The following is a 14902-nucleotide window of genomic DNA, read 5'->3' as shown; positions in this document are numbered from 1 at the left end:
TTTTTAAAACGTCCCTCAGTCTTTAAAGGCGGCTGACGCTGGGTTTGGAATCAGTTACCCAAGTTCAAAATCTAATCCTGCCACTGTGACCAATATTTTAGTGTGTGTCCGAGATAGTAAGGCGGCATTACTTCCAAACTTTGAGGCAAAAATATGCCTAAGCATATTACATGCTAGGCCGGTGATGGCGAACCTATGGCACGGGTGCCACTGGCGGCACACAGAGCCATATCTGCTGGCACGCGAGCCATTGCCCTAGCTGAGCTCCAATTTGCACCAGTGCCAGCCAGCTGATTTTTGACCTGCAGAGGCTCTGGAAGGGCATTTTTGGCTTCCAGAGAGCCTCTGGAGGGGGGATGGGAAAGGGCATTTTTATCCCTCCCCCAACTCAAGGGAAGACTTTGGAGCCTCAGAAGGGCAAAATATGAGCCTACTGGGCTCACCAGAAGTTGGGAAACAAGTAGTTTCCGGCCTCCAGAAGGCTTCCGGTGGGTGGGGGAAGTTGTTTTTGCTCTTCCCAGGCATTGAATTATGGGTGTGGGCACTCGCGCATGTGCAACAGTGCGCACAAATGCTCTTTCGGCACCTGAGGGGAAAAAAGGTTCACCATCACTGTGCTAGGCCAGGGGTAGGCAAAGTTGGCTCTTCTGTGACATGTGGACTTCAACTCCCAGTATTAATTAATTAATTAATTTATTTATTTATTTATTTATTGGATTTGTATGCCACCCCTCTCCACAGACTCGGGGCGGCTAACAACAGTGGTAAAAACAACATGTGACAATCCAGTACTAAAACAACTAAAAACCCTTATTTTAAAAAGCAATCATACATACAAACATACCATACATAAATTGTAGAAGCCTAGGGGGAAAGAATATCTCAGTTCCCCCATGCCTGACAGCAGAGGTGGTTTTTAAGGAGCTTACGAAAGGCAAGAAGGGTGGGAGCTATTCTAATCTCTGGGGGGGACTTGGTTCCAGAGGGCCGGGGCCGCCACAGAGAAGGCTCTTCCCCTGGGTCCCGCCAAACGACATTGTTTAGTTGACGGGACCCGGAGAAGGCCCACTCTGTGGGACCTAACTGGTCGCTGGGATTCGTGTGGCAGAAGGCGGTCCCGGAGATAATCTGGTCCGGTGCCATGAAGGGCTTTCTAGGTCATAACCAACACTTTGAATTGTGACTGGAAACTGATTGGCAACCAATGCAGACTGCGGAGTGTTGGTGTAACATGGGCATATTTAGGGAAGCCCATATTTAGGGAAGCCCAAGAATTCCTGAGCTAGCATGATTGGCTTAGGAATTCTGGGAGTTGAAGTCAACAAGTCATAGAAGAGCCAACTTTGCCTACCCCTGTGCTAGGCAAACAACATTTCTCACACAAAACATGCCAACCCCTCTCCAAATTCTAAGAATGAACTTACTCTGTACAGAAACTGATGTTCTAACAAATCAGATGCCAAGCTGCTACATTTTAAATTAACATATATTTTACTATCTCAATCACAGCAATCTCATACAGTAAGTTACACATAAAAATATATTTAGCATAGTATCACATTTTTCTGAACTACAGGTATTTCATGATAAGTATATACATAGGACCGTTTCATTGAAAGCAAAATAGTTAATCCCTGCTAGGTTCACTGTATAAATTACGTGGCATCACAGTTTTTAGTTAGTGTTATGTGAATAACAACATGGTATCCAAACAAGAGAAAAATCATAAACTATATAGTATAGCAGCCAGCTAATAACAGCCCTGATGCTTTAAAAGGTTGAGGAGAAACTCAATACAACAAAATAAACTATACAAGCAGATTCTTTAGAAAGACTAGAATTGTTTTAAATTTGACATTATATACACATTGTATCTACAGGTATATTAATATACAGTGATAAAAGACCATCTATAATTTTGAAAACTTTAATAACTCGCATAAACAATGATTCTATTAATGAGTCTTTCTTGTTGGTGGGAAATGAAATAAAATACTGAATGCAGAAAGCCATTTTGATCACCTTTTTTCAGATTTTCTTGAGTGTATCCTTAGTTTGACACTATTTTGCAACTTTCTATGACAATCATTTGAAGATGTCAATGACCAAAAAATGTCAGCAAATGTACAAATATTGAATCCCTTTTGAATTCATGCCCGCCCTTGCTAATCTTCTTCCCACCAACCCCTCCCTGCACACTGATAAAGTAATCACTGGCCATTCGTATAAGTTTCATCACATGAAAGGTAAAAGGATTATATTCTTACAAATCCTAGAATCAACAACCATGCTCTTAAAATGTACAGTTTTAGGTCAAGGATAACATTCCACAAAATTCGGAATTCAATGCAATGGCATAAAAAGGCTACATAAATGTTAAGAGTGACACCTTGATACACTTTGGAACTAGATCAAATTATGCATTTAAATCTACCTCCAGGGTAGAGAAATCTTAATAGCTGGCAACAGCATTAACTCCTTTCCTCATTTTTGCTTTAATACAACCAAATTGTGGTGGAGTGCACCTATGTGGAGTTTATGTAAACTTACTCCCAGAAATGTGAATGAGAGCAAGCATAAGTAAATATGTCTGTATGCGTATCTTTCTACTATTGAGTTTAAAGAAAGATGAAGTTATGTATCCAACTGTCTTTGATTCAGGAATCAAAATTCCATCCGGCTGAAAGGAATAAAGAAAGAATTGATTTCTAGGAAGAAGTCTGTATAATAATAATATGCTGCAGGTCAAATAAAATACATAGTAAAATATTATCTGAAAAAATAACTGGGAGACTTCGATTACATGATCTTACCCATATTCAAAAGACCACATATTGAATATATTTATTAAAATAAACTACTTCCAAATTAACTATTTACAGTAAAAATAAGAATCTGATACATGTGCAGAAGAATTATCATTATTATTAGAAAACAGAGCACTCCAGGCATAATATCACACATACAAAATGATATCTTTAGAATACTAGAACAGTCAAACGAGGATATTTCGGGCAATGTGGACAATAAAGTAAACACTTGAGAGAGAAAGAGAGAGAGAAAGAAAGAGAGAGAAAGAAAGAGAGAGAGAGAGAAAGAGAGAGAGAGAGAGAGAAAGAGAGAGAGAGAGAGAGAGAGAGAGAGAGAGAAAATGAAAGAATGTTGGAAAGTCCACAAAATAACACATCCATGATTTCTGTACTGAAACTCAGGAAATGTAAATAAAACTTCATTTTTGTTTTTAAATGGCTGTGGAGGGGATGAACTAAGAGCAAACGTATGTGTGAATGTTTTGTATAAACTTCAAACAATTGTACAACAATCTAAAATGTTCTTGATTCCTAATTTGCCCTTTTAGTTATTATTCTGGTGCTATGTTACATAAATGAGGCAAACACAGCAATGAAAGAGCTATGATTTCTTTTTAGTAAAAGAAAATAAATTGATTGCCCGGTTCTGAAAAAAACCCAAAACCCAAAAAGAAGTGCTTCTCCTCCTCATCTAAATGGACAAGCAACTAATGGTTGCCTAAAAGAGTAGCAGCATCAACTAGGCCATAAACATTTATAAAAACCACATCATCGGGATTGGCACCTATGCTGTATACACTATTAATGGGGCATATCTCTTTCTCTTCTCTTAAAAGTTTGCTAAAATAATTATCGGCGTATTTGTGTTTTTAGCCCTTTTGACCCAAAATAAAGGATTCTGAAAAAATATATATTGTTTAAAAAAATTATCTATAAACCAGGTGCGAGAGCTGGTTTGATTTGTAGTTTAACTGATTGTTTGGCAAAAATCTATGAACCTCACTTTTTCGACAACAGTGATCGTAATAGTAAGCGTTGAGGCAAACATCACAGGAAACTTTAGAACAATAAGTGCATGTGTTGGCAGCTCCTGGCCGGTTGCAAAAGCCACAGCGAGAAGAACCCAGAGCTTTGCTGGATTTTGAACTGTGAGGTGCTTGCTCTTGAGTCTGTAACATATATTGTGGCTTCTCCCTTCCAGAAGATCCGGACGTACTTTCGCCTGATAGTGATTTGAGTGAATAGTTGCTTTGTTTTATTGCTGGATATTCTTGTCTGCAGAGGAGCACATTGTCACATTTTTGGCAAATGGAGGTGCCGCAAGACAATCCGCAATTTTGGCACTTAAGGGAAGAGGTCTCTTTGGCTAGATGCGTACGTTTATGGTAACTTGGATTGGCGTCGTTTTTGAGCAGCCAGACGTCATGTTTAGAGGATTCTTGTCTTTTAAACACACTTCTAGAATCAGGGTCGGTATATAAATCTAAATCATCTTGCGGGGAATAGTAAGTACCAAACGGCATACCTGTTCTTAATATGCCATTGGTGTGGGATGAAATTGGTAAATATTCCTCAGTGCATCCGTGTGGAGAACTGGACATGGCTAGGAGGGATGGAGAGGGTCGAATTATTTCATCTTTAATGTCATCTTCAGTGTCAACCAAAATGGGCTCTTTCCGGAAACTCAGCGATGCCATCAAAGGTGGCTTCTTACTATCCAAGTAATTGTCATACGTGTCCACCGATTTAGATGATTTGCTAACTTTGGGTTTGAAATAATCTTTAGAGCCTCTTTCACTGGCAGATTTCTGAAGTACCATTCGTGACATGGAAGTGTTTAGATTCTCTTTGCATTCAGCACGGCGTTTCAAGGCATCTGAGCAGGCACGGGCATCATCGTTGCTATTTTTTCTCTCCTTTACAATGTCAAGTTCAGAATAACCTTTTTCCTTCACCTGCAAGTGAATTTCGATCAACTGTTCACACTCTGTTTTGGCCAGAAACAGTTCAAATGAAACCATCTTGACTTGAAAGGTATCGACCAGGTCTTTGAGCTTATACACAGTTCCAAGTTCTTGAACGTATCCCATTAAGCTTAATATCTGTTTTATATCCTCATCAGATAAAGTAGACTTTACGTAATAAACAAAAGGGCCTGTATAAGTCTGAAAATAGGGAAGAGAAAATATTTATACATATATTAATGAAGTCAAATATCAAATTAATATTAAAGCGTATTAATTTCTATCACAGTGCATCGATATCAAGTATACGATAATCAACTTCAGTATTTGGTAAATTGGGTAGTAGATTCCAACTGAAGCCAAACCTTTATTCTAGTTATGAATTATCAGTTAATTTCTCACTGATACTATTTTCTATCAGAACCAGAGGTGGTTTGAAGCTTTTCTGTAATAGTCACTGAAACTCCAAAGAACATTTGACAAGAGGAGTTGAAACTTTATGGTTAGTCCTCATTTAGCAACCAGAACTGGTACTCGGCAACTCGATCATTAAGCAAAGCAGTCACAAAATGAAACTTCAAATGGTGCTGATGATCGCATTTCAATTTCTGTTGCTTTACAGACCTGCAAAGGTCATAAATGCACCAACTGGTCATAAAGTTACTTTTTAAACCATTGGGACCGAAAACAATTGCTAAACAATTGCGAAAGAATTTACCTGTAGAACTTAGTAGAAGAAATATAACATCAGCTTAGATTTTGGAGACTCATGCCCAAGATAGGGTAGTTTATCAACTTGAGTGTTATAAAGGTCTTTTAGGATTCTTTTCTTACAGAAGGGAGAGAAAACCTGTGATGCTCCTTCATCACTAACAAGGATGGCTTGGGATTGCTAGAATTGAGGACCATTAGCATCTAGAACAGCAGCCTCAAACCTTTTGGCACCAGGGAGAGTTGGAGAGTTCTTCTGCGGCCTGCAGGGGACGTGGTTTTACATGCGGCCTGCTTCCATTGTTTGTGCGGCGTGGTTTCTGGCATGCCATGGCCCAGTTTCTGGCAGTGCTGGTCCATAGACCAGGGGTTGGGAACCTGATCTAGAGGGCCATGGGAATTTTAAAATCTCTCCTTTACATGGAAGGATCAGAATACCATTCATTCAATTTTCCTCCTATGTAAATGACGGCATTACCCAAGAAAATCTGGGATAAGAACATTTTTGCTTCCCTTCAGAAAGTACTGGAGCAGGGGTGAGCTGCTGCCCAGACAGGTGGGGGAACGCAGTGGGGTAGCGAAAATGGAACTCCACCCCAGAGCACCCAATTTGCTCTGAAAGATGTTGAAAGAAAATGCAGGGTGTCCTGCATAAGCCATGCCCACAGTGTGGTAGTAAAAATTTTGGTAGCCCTTCCATTTTTTAAAATCCTTGATGAAATATTTCTGCCAAATAAGGAACAGGAGAACCAAACGTTCATATTTAAAATTATATTTCTCGTTTGCATCTTATTTTTAAAGCATTTTCATTTCATTTTTAAACTTCAGATCAAAGGAAATAAGAAGTCCGCAAAAAAAAGAATGGATAGCACAATGCTTGGAAGATTATACCCAGTTATACATCTCCACCCCATGTCCAGCCAACGAAGCAGTGGAAGTGATGGGCCGGTGCCTGGAGGATGTTAGGGCCTGGATGAGTGTCAACAAGCTCAAACTCAACCCAGACAAGACGGAGTGGCTGTGGATCTTACCTCCCAAGGACAACTCTATCTGTCCGTCCATTACCCTGGGGGGAGAATCACTGGCCCCCTCAGAGAAGGTTCGCAACTTGGGCGTCCTCCTCGATCCACAGCTCACATTAGAGAAACATCTTTCAGCTGTGGCGAGGGGGACGTTTGCCCAGGTTCGCCTGGTGCACCAGTTGCAACCCTACTTGGACCGGGAGTCACTGCTCACGGTCACTCATGCCCTCACCACCTCGAGGCTTGACTACTGTAACGCTCTCTACATGGGGCTACCTTTGAAAAATGTTCGGAAACTTCAGATCGTGCAGAATGCAGCTGCGAGAGCAATCATGGGCTTTCCCAAATATGCCCATGTTACACCAACACTCCGCAATCTGCATTGGTTGCCGATCAGTTTCCGGTCACAATTCAAAGTGTTGGTTATGACCTATAAAGCCCTTCATGGCACCGGACCAGATTACCTCAGGGACCGCCTTCTGCTGCACGAATCCCAGCGACCAGTTAGGTCCCACAGAGTGGATCTTCTCCGGGTCCCGTCAACTAAGCAATGTCGCCTGGCGGGACCCAGGGGAAGAGCCTTCTCTGTGGGGGCCCCGGCCCTCTGGAACCAACTCCCCCCAGAGATTAGAACTGCCCCCACCCTCCTTGCCTTTCGTAAACAACTTAAAACCCACCTCTGCCGCCAGGCATGGGGGAATTGAGATCCTCTTTCCCCCTAGGCCTTTACAATTCTATGCATGGTATGTATGTATGTATGTTTGGTTTTTATATTAATTGATTTTTAATCATCAATACCAAATTACTATTGTACACTGTTTTATTGTCGCTGTTAGCCGCCCCGAGTCTCTGGAGAGGGGCGGCATACAAATCCAATAAATAAATAAATAAATATGGTTCTTAGATCCCAAAATACGATATATTTCTAGAGGCTTACCTTTATATTTTTGAATTCCTTCTTCCAGGGGTAAAGAAAAAGATTAATTCCAACTGATTCTAGCACTTCAAATGCATTCTGGAGTGAATGCAGACTTGAAGCTCTCAAGGACCGAAGTGAATTTTCAGCAATTTCATAAAACTTAATTAACCGGAATCTATAAAAGGGATCAATCTTGGGGAAGCAGAGCAAAGCTGAAGCTGCCATTTGTAGATTGGTAATTGGGCACTGCTTTCTGTCAGAGGTATCCAATTTAGATTCATGGAACTGTACATATTTCCTAAATACTTCGTCTTTGTATTTCGTATCCATCTGGAGTTGGATTTAAGCACGCTCGTGGGCGGCTATCTCAGCTCATTCATCGCTCTCTTGAAGCCCACTGATCAACAGGCAATGTAAGACAGCAGCGGCGTAGATTCTAAAAAGAAAAAAAAAGACAAATCACATCATAGTGTCATTTAAATTTTATCAATATTTATTTATTTTTTTATTTTTTATTTATTAGATTTGTATGTCGCCCTTCTCCGTAGACTCGGGGCGGCTCACAACAATAACAAAGACAATGTAAGAACAAATCTAATAATTTAAAAAAACGCTAAAACCCCCATTATTAAAAGCAAGCATACACACAAACATACCATGTATGAACTGTATAGGCCCGGGGGAGATGTCTCAGTTCCCCCATGCCTGACGGCAGAGATGGGTCTTAAGAACTTTACGAAAGGCAAGGCGGGTGGGGGCAGTTCTGATCTCCGGGGAGAGCTGGTTCCAGAGGGTCGGGGCCGCCACAGAGAAGGCTCTTCTCCTGGGTCCCGCCAAACAACATTGTTTAGTCGACGGGACCCGGAGAAGGCCAACTCTGTGGGACCTAACCGGTCGCTGGGATTCGTGCGGCAGAAGGCGGTCCTATAGAACTACAGCTTTTCTGGGGATTCCTTTCATTTCAGAAAAAATAATTAAGTATTTCACATGAATCAGTACAAAGAAGCAATTCTGAATATTTATCTGGCCCTACGTCTTGACTGCATGGGTTCTCCGGTACTATTGCTGTTGGCACTGTTTTTATTTCATACAGGGAAAACAGAATGAGAAGAAACTGCAGAAAGGCAACAAGGCTTACTCATTATATAGCACATAGTGGCAGTGATGGCAAACCTATGGCACGGGTAGCACAGGTGGCACGTGGAGTCATATCTGCTAGCACATGAGCCGTTGCCCTAGCTCAGCTCCAATGTGCATGTGTGTGCCAGCCAGCTGATTTAGGCTCCAGCAGAGGATCTCGGAGGGCATTTTTTGTTTCCAGAGAGCCTTCAGGGGGATAGGGGAGGGTGTTTTTATCCTCCCCTGGCTCCAGGGAATCTTTTGGAACCTGGGGAGGGTGAAACACGAGCCTACTGGGCTCACCAGAAGCTGGGAAACAGGCTGTTTCCAGCCTCCAGAGGGCCTCGGTGGAGGAGGGGGGGAATGAGCTGTTTTTGCCCTCCCAAGGCATTGAATTATGGGTGTGGGCATTTGTGCATGCACGATAGCGCACGTGCCCGCCCTTTCGGCACCCGGGTTAGAAAAAGGTTCGCTATCACTGATATAGTGGTTTCAAAATGTTTGTCCTTAACATGTCAATCCCGAATTGTATTTTTCTAAACATGAATTAGCATACAATCCAGATTGCACGACGGACTCACCCTAAAAAAATCCTCTGGAAAAGATGTTTGCACAAGATTCGGGAAGACGACTACCATGTTCAAGGGTTAAAGGGTTGTTTTCAATGTAGTATTGGATTATATTATTAATTAATATATTATTATTAGTAGTATTAATTGGATTTATATTATTGTTCTGTTTTTGTGTATGCTGTGAGCCGCCCTGAGTCCTTGGAGAGGGGCGGCATACAAGTCCAATTATATAAATAAATAAATAAATAAATAAATAAATAAATAAATAAATGAATGAATGAATAAATGTTACCCTGAAAATAAGACCTCCCCCAAAAGTAAGACCTGGGGAGGGGGGAGGGGGGCCAACACAGGAGGCAGCACTTCCTTTCCCCAGTCACCTCATGGCTGCTTAGCCCCTTAACCACGGTCCGCGGATCAGTTGATCCAGAGAAGGCCAGGAGTTCTGTCTCTCCAGGTGGCTGGAGATATTTCCAGTGCACTCTTGCTAGCTTCAGCTCTTCCCACAGGGGCAGGCAATCTTTGCAAGCCAAGGGCCCCTCTGTTCCGCAGCCCACCTTGTGGCTATCGAGCAGGTGGCGACTACAGTTTGAAAGGGTTTATCCTCTGTGCCGTTTCTCTTTTCTGCTCCACCTGCCCATCCGTGGCACCTGTGCCCGCCGGGCACCATCTGCCCCAAACCAATCGGCAGGGAGGCTTCAGGAGAGCACCCTTCTAGCGCCCACTGCCCTGGCAAAGCTGAAGCAGACAGGGGCTGCATGGGGCTCCTTTGATGAGTCTCACGAAGAATCATTTCTGGTGGAGTTTGGGGGAAGAGAAAGAAACACTTCTGATGCTTCTGCTTTTGGCTGCACGCAAGGAAAGCAGCAGAAGCCGCAGAAGTCTTTCTTTCTTCTCCCCCTAAACTCCGCCAGAAATGAGTCTGTGAGACTCATTACGCTGCAGGCCCCGCCTCTTGGAGCAAGACCCTGCAAGGTTTGTTGTGGCAGCAGTGGCGCGACAAGTTTCACAAAGACTCATTTCTGCTGGAGTTTGGGGGAGAGAAAGAAAGACTTCTGCTGCTTTCCTTGCACGCAGTCCTGTTCCAAGAGGTGGCGGCGGGGAGGACACATGAGGACAGTGCCGGCAGGACAGCTCCGGACAGCTGCTTGTCAGCACATTGCTCTCCTGCCCATTTCTGGCGGTGAGCGGCAACAGCGACAGGACCTCGGGTCGCGGCGGTGTGGCCGGGCTGACAGCATGTTGCAGAGTCCTAGGAAGCATGGCTGGAAGTGCCTGCACAGCCACAGGGCTGAACAACTGATGAGCAACTGTGTTGCGCTGCCATTGGCTTCGCTCTTCGTTGCCTGCTAGTGTTGCTCACGGCCAGACGAGCGGTCTGCTGATGACTGGCTGGCCAGCGCTGTCCTCATGTGTGCCACTGCTACCGCAACCTCACTCTTTGTTGGACTTGCCAGCTCCGATGGTTGCAGCTCTGTGACAACCCCCCAACCCCCCCCCCCCCCCCCAGTGAAGGGCTACCAAAAATTTTACTACCACACTGTGGCCGTGGTTTCTTTCAACATCTTTCAGTGCAAATTGGGTGCTCTGGGGAGGAGCTCCATTTTATTTATTTATCTGATTTGTATGCTGCCCCTCTCCGTAGACTCAGGGCGGCTAACAACAATAATAAGACAATATAAACCAATTTAATATTTAAGTTTAAGTTAAATTAAAAAACCCTACTTTGAGAAACCAATCATACATACAGACATACCAAGCATAAATTTTATAAGCCTAGGGGGAAGGGAATGTCTCAGTTCTCCCATGCCTGACGACAGGGGTGAGTTTTAAGGAGATTAAGAAAGGCAAGGAGGGTGGGGGCAACTCTGATCTCTGGGGGGAGTTGGTTCCAGAGGGTCGGGGACGTCACAGAAAAGGCTCTTCCCTTGGGTCCCACCAGATGGCATTGTTTAGTTGACGGGACCCGGAGAAGGCCCACTCTATGGGACCTAACTGGTCGCTGGGATTCATGCGGCAGAAGGCAGTCCCGGAGATATTCTGGTCCGATGCCATGAAGGGCTTTATAGGTCATGACCAACACTTTGAATTGTGACTGGAAACTGATCGGCAACCAGTTCAGACTGCGGAGTGTTGGTGTGACATGGGCATATTTAAGAAAGCCCATGATAGCTCTCGCAGCTGCATTCTGCACGATCTGAAGTTACCAAACACTTTTCAAAGGTAGCCCCATGTAGAGACTGTTACAGTGGCCCTCCCTGCCCTCCCAGGGGACTTGACAAGAGGCCCTCGGCTGCAAGGTTGCATGTGCTGTGGCAGGGCTGGGGCTGGCAAGAGTGTGCAAGAAAACCTTCTGGCATCCAGAGAGATAGAACGATAGGCAGCTCCCGATCAGCTCAGCTGATCCGCGATTAAGGGTCCCAGCAGCCACAAGGTGACCATGCTAGTCACTTCCTGCACCTTAAAAAAAAGACCTCCCTGAAAATAAAGCCAAGCGTTTACTTAGGGGGGTCAAAAGAAAATAAGACCCGGTCTTATTTTCGGGGAAACACAGTATGCACTTCTCATGATAGAACCATTCCAGAAGGCCAGTCCGGTGACAGGAAAACAGAGCCTTTGGGCCTCAGCATCCCTGACCACATGAAAAGGAAGGGAAAGGTAGGGGAATTACATTATGAAATAACAACAGTGAAAACTACAGTAGTGGGGTATGATGCTTTAAAGGATAGTACTTTATTCAAAAAAGTCTATAGTTCAAATCTTATTTGATCTGAATTCTTCTATTTTTTAAATTATTACTAGATTTTGATGGTTTTTATCATAGGTGAGGTAATTTTATCATACCCATACAGAAGTCCCACAAAGTTCAACAGGAATTAATCCAAGTTAAAACCTTACACCTGATTAAAAATCCTGAATAAAGTGCTTGTTATTAAATTTTATGTAAATTTCTTGTATTTTTAAAATTACATTCTTTTAAAAAAATAATTCCCCCTCCCAGAACATAAACACACTCACAAAAGAAAATATTTGATGTTGTCTTCAATATTATGCTTCAAATATTCAATTCCCATTAAGAAATGTTGCTTGCCAAATAAGTATTTTTCTCTATTATTTTTCAACCACTTAGAAGGGTAGCATTTTAAATGCTTTTCAAATGTTTCATTTATTTAATTAAAGTTTAGTAAATGTCTGTGGAAAACTGGCAAACTCATGATACTTCCCACAGTAAAAATATTTTGAATTCCTTGTACATTTACTATTTTTTTAAAAATGTATTTCTTTGTCACAATTCACAAATATCAGCATACTAAGGAAAAGAGAGGGAATATGAGGGATAAACACATGAAGAATGTACTGCCTAGGTTTATTGGTGTGATTCTAAAAGTTTTAATCTCAGCAACACCCATTCTTTTCATCCAGACAAAACACCAGGCTGCAAAACACAATTTCAAAGCTGGTAAACACAATTGTTATCTTTCCTTTACATATTTTAACACTTTGTATTTAACTTACCACACACATTTTTATACACACACACACTCATATATCCCTGCTTAATGTATAGCCTTAGGTTTCAAATGGGTATTGTCTGAAATAGAAATATAATTTTTATCATAGAAATTCTTCCTAACAGTGAGTATTTTAATTTCTCCCATCTTAACATCTTAATTTCACTCTTTACCTTAATGTTAATATTCTGAAATAATGTACAATTTGTATTTATCATAACAATGCCTAAATTATTAGGCTAAGGTGGAAATCTGAAAAAGCAAAATCACAAAAGGGGATTATAGCAAATTATTTCTTCACCGTTGCCATCAAAATTACAGAGCCATGACCACTGTCACCAGAAGCTAAACATAACTCAAGGGAGAATTCACTTTTAGCTACAGTGCTGATGGATCAGATCAGAGTTAATATAGCATTTTATGATCTAATACCAAGATGCATTTGAAAAGTTCAGAAACACACAAAGAGAAGGGTGATCAATCCATTTCAGCATTGCTCTGCTGCAACTATAACATTCTTACAGTACTTTCAGAGTTTCTGATCATCCGACTATATTCTGAAAAATAAACCAATTAGCAGCTTGTCTAACACTTCTCATAGCATAACAGATGGCCATGGCCAAGCTATCTTGGCTGATTGCAAAAAAGCTAATAACCAGAGCTGATTATTATTTGTAAAGAAAAGTATTGTATTGATTCCTGATAACTGGACAAATTCCTAAAGTTTTTGTGGGTGATCCAGTGGCATTCAAAGAATAGACAGAATGAATGCAATGTAAAGCCCTTCTTACTACTGCCAAAACATTTGAAACGGAAATAAGATGTTCTCCATTCAAGAAGAAACATACCCTTTCCCAATATAATGCTGCACAAAATAATAATGGAGGACTCTTTTTAATAAAGAGATTATTAGCTGCAGATATACATACATACATACATACATACATACATACATGTGTGTATGTGTAACATATTTGATCATATATATATATATGTGTGTGTGTGTGTGTGTGTGTGAATGTAACTTATTATTGCTGATAATGAAATTTCCTTTCATTTCCTTACAGATAGACCCCCCCCAGGTTCAAATCCCGGTAAGGGTCTGGCTAGCTGATGAGAGCAAAATAATGTTGAAGTAGATCTATACTAGTCTCTTGAAAAAAGACTCCCTTATTTCAAGGAGCATTTAAGGACCTTAATCTGCATCACACAGAAGTTGCAGCTATTACATACGGCAAAACAATGCTTTCCCCCGTCATCTCTAGTGGGTCTCTGTCTCCCTTTTCAGCTCGTACAATCTCTGTAAAATCCCAAAGAGCGACCCAAGAACCTCAGAACCGGAGCCGATATTGTATTTATTCACTGGCCCATCAGACACCGCCCCCCCCCCCCCCCCCGCTTTCTGGACCTCACCACTGCACAGCTGAGCAAGAGTAACTCTTTTCCTTGGAGGATGCGGGGAGCCAAACCAACCCGCCACCCCAACCAGCAGCCACGTCCAACGACGCTCAAGGCGAACCTACCCGACGCTTAACCAGGAAAGCCCAGGACCGGTACCGGGCCCCGATACTCTTGCTTAGCCGAGCCTCTGTCCTGCCCACCTCTTCGCTTCGCGCCCACCGACTCGTCGCTTCTCCCACCGGGCGAACCACGGGAATCCGGCAGCGGCAGCCCACCTAAAACCACCGACCAGCAGCCGCCTTCGACACTGGCCAGACCGGAAGACAACTCAGGACCCGGAAGAACAATCTCTTCTGCTCTTCTCTCTCTCCCCCCCTCCCGTTTTCTAAGCAACCCGGAAATGGGATTCGTCTTCGTGTCCAGCATCTGGTCCTTTTTGCCGAGAGCGCAAGCGCAATTTCTCCCCCAAAGCTCGCGGAGGTACTGACACGGATGACGCGCGCGCGCATGCGTGTGATTCTCCATCCGTGTTCGCTCTGCTGCGTTTGTCTGCTTTCTAAACTGAACGGGTGGAAACTGTTCACTATCCAAGACAAGTAAGAACGCCTTGTCTCCTACGTTCCTGAGGGCTTCCTACAAATCGTCCTATAAAGAGGAGCTTCGATTTTCAAACAACTCTAGCTAGAATGGCCAGTTAAAAGGGATTCTGGGACACCAACTCATTTTTCTGTGGTCTTTTTCCAACTTGGTGCTCCAGCTGTCTTGAGAATTGCAGTTCAACAACTAATACTAGTACCAAAATTGGGTGGGGGGGACGGACGGTTGAAGGTCTGCAAGACCCTTGCTATTTTTTTCTGTGGAAAAAATAATAC

At 42.7% G+C, this 14902-nt stretch overlaps 1 protein-coding gene across 2 annotated transcripts; it reads right to left on the bottom strand.

The window, feature by feature from the left end:
• Positions 1-1472: 1472 nt before the first annotated feature.
• On the bottom strand, positions 1473-14463 carry SPATA2 (spermatogenesis associated 2). Of its 2 annotated transcripts, none has more exons than XM_070744635.1 (3): positions 14153-14463; positions 7445-7862; positions 1473-4975 (listed from the first exon to the last, which is right to left on the bottom strand). In XM_070744635.1, the coding sequence occupies exons 2-3, from the start codon at positions 7754-7756 to the stop codon at positions 3737-3739; spliced, it is 1551 nt and encodes a 516-aa protein (XP_070600736.1). In that variant the 5' UTR covers positions 7757-7862; positions 14153-14463; the 3' UTR covers positions 1473-3736. The 2 variants fall into 2 exon arrangements, with proteins under 2 accessions (XP_070600736.1, XP_070600737.1); XM_070744636.1 differs by having other exon boundaries at positions 14231-14401.
• Positions 14464-14902: the final 439 nt, after the last annotated feature.

The sequence above is a fragment of the Erythrolamprus reginae genome, chromosome 3 (assembly GCF_031021105.1).
Source record: "Erythrolamprus reginae isolate rEryReg1 chromosome 3, rEryReg1.hap1, whole genome shotgun sequence".
In the NCBI taxonomy this organism is placed as follows: Eukaryota; Metazoa; Chordata; class Lepidosauria; order Squamata; family Dipsadidae; genus Erythrolamprus; species Erythrolamprus reginae.
This window is presented reverse-complemented; position numbering and strand designations above follow the sequence as displayed.

Bases quoted from the DNA above. Each gene is read 5' to 3' on its own strand.
- SPATA2 (XM_070744635.1), bottom strand. From the start codon at position 7,756: ATGGATACGAAATACAAAGACGAAGTATTTAGGAAATATGTACAGTTC. The intron at 4,976-7,444 runs GTAAGCCTCTAG...CCCTATTTTCAG, and splicing joins AGGAATTCAAAAATATAAAG to ACTTATACAGGCCCTTTTGT.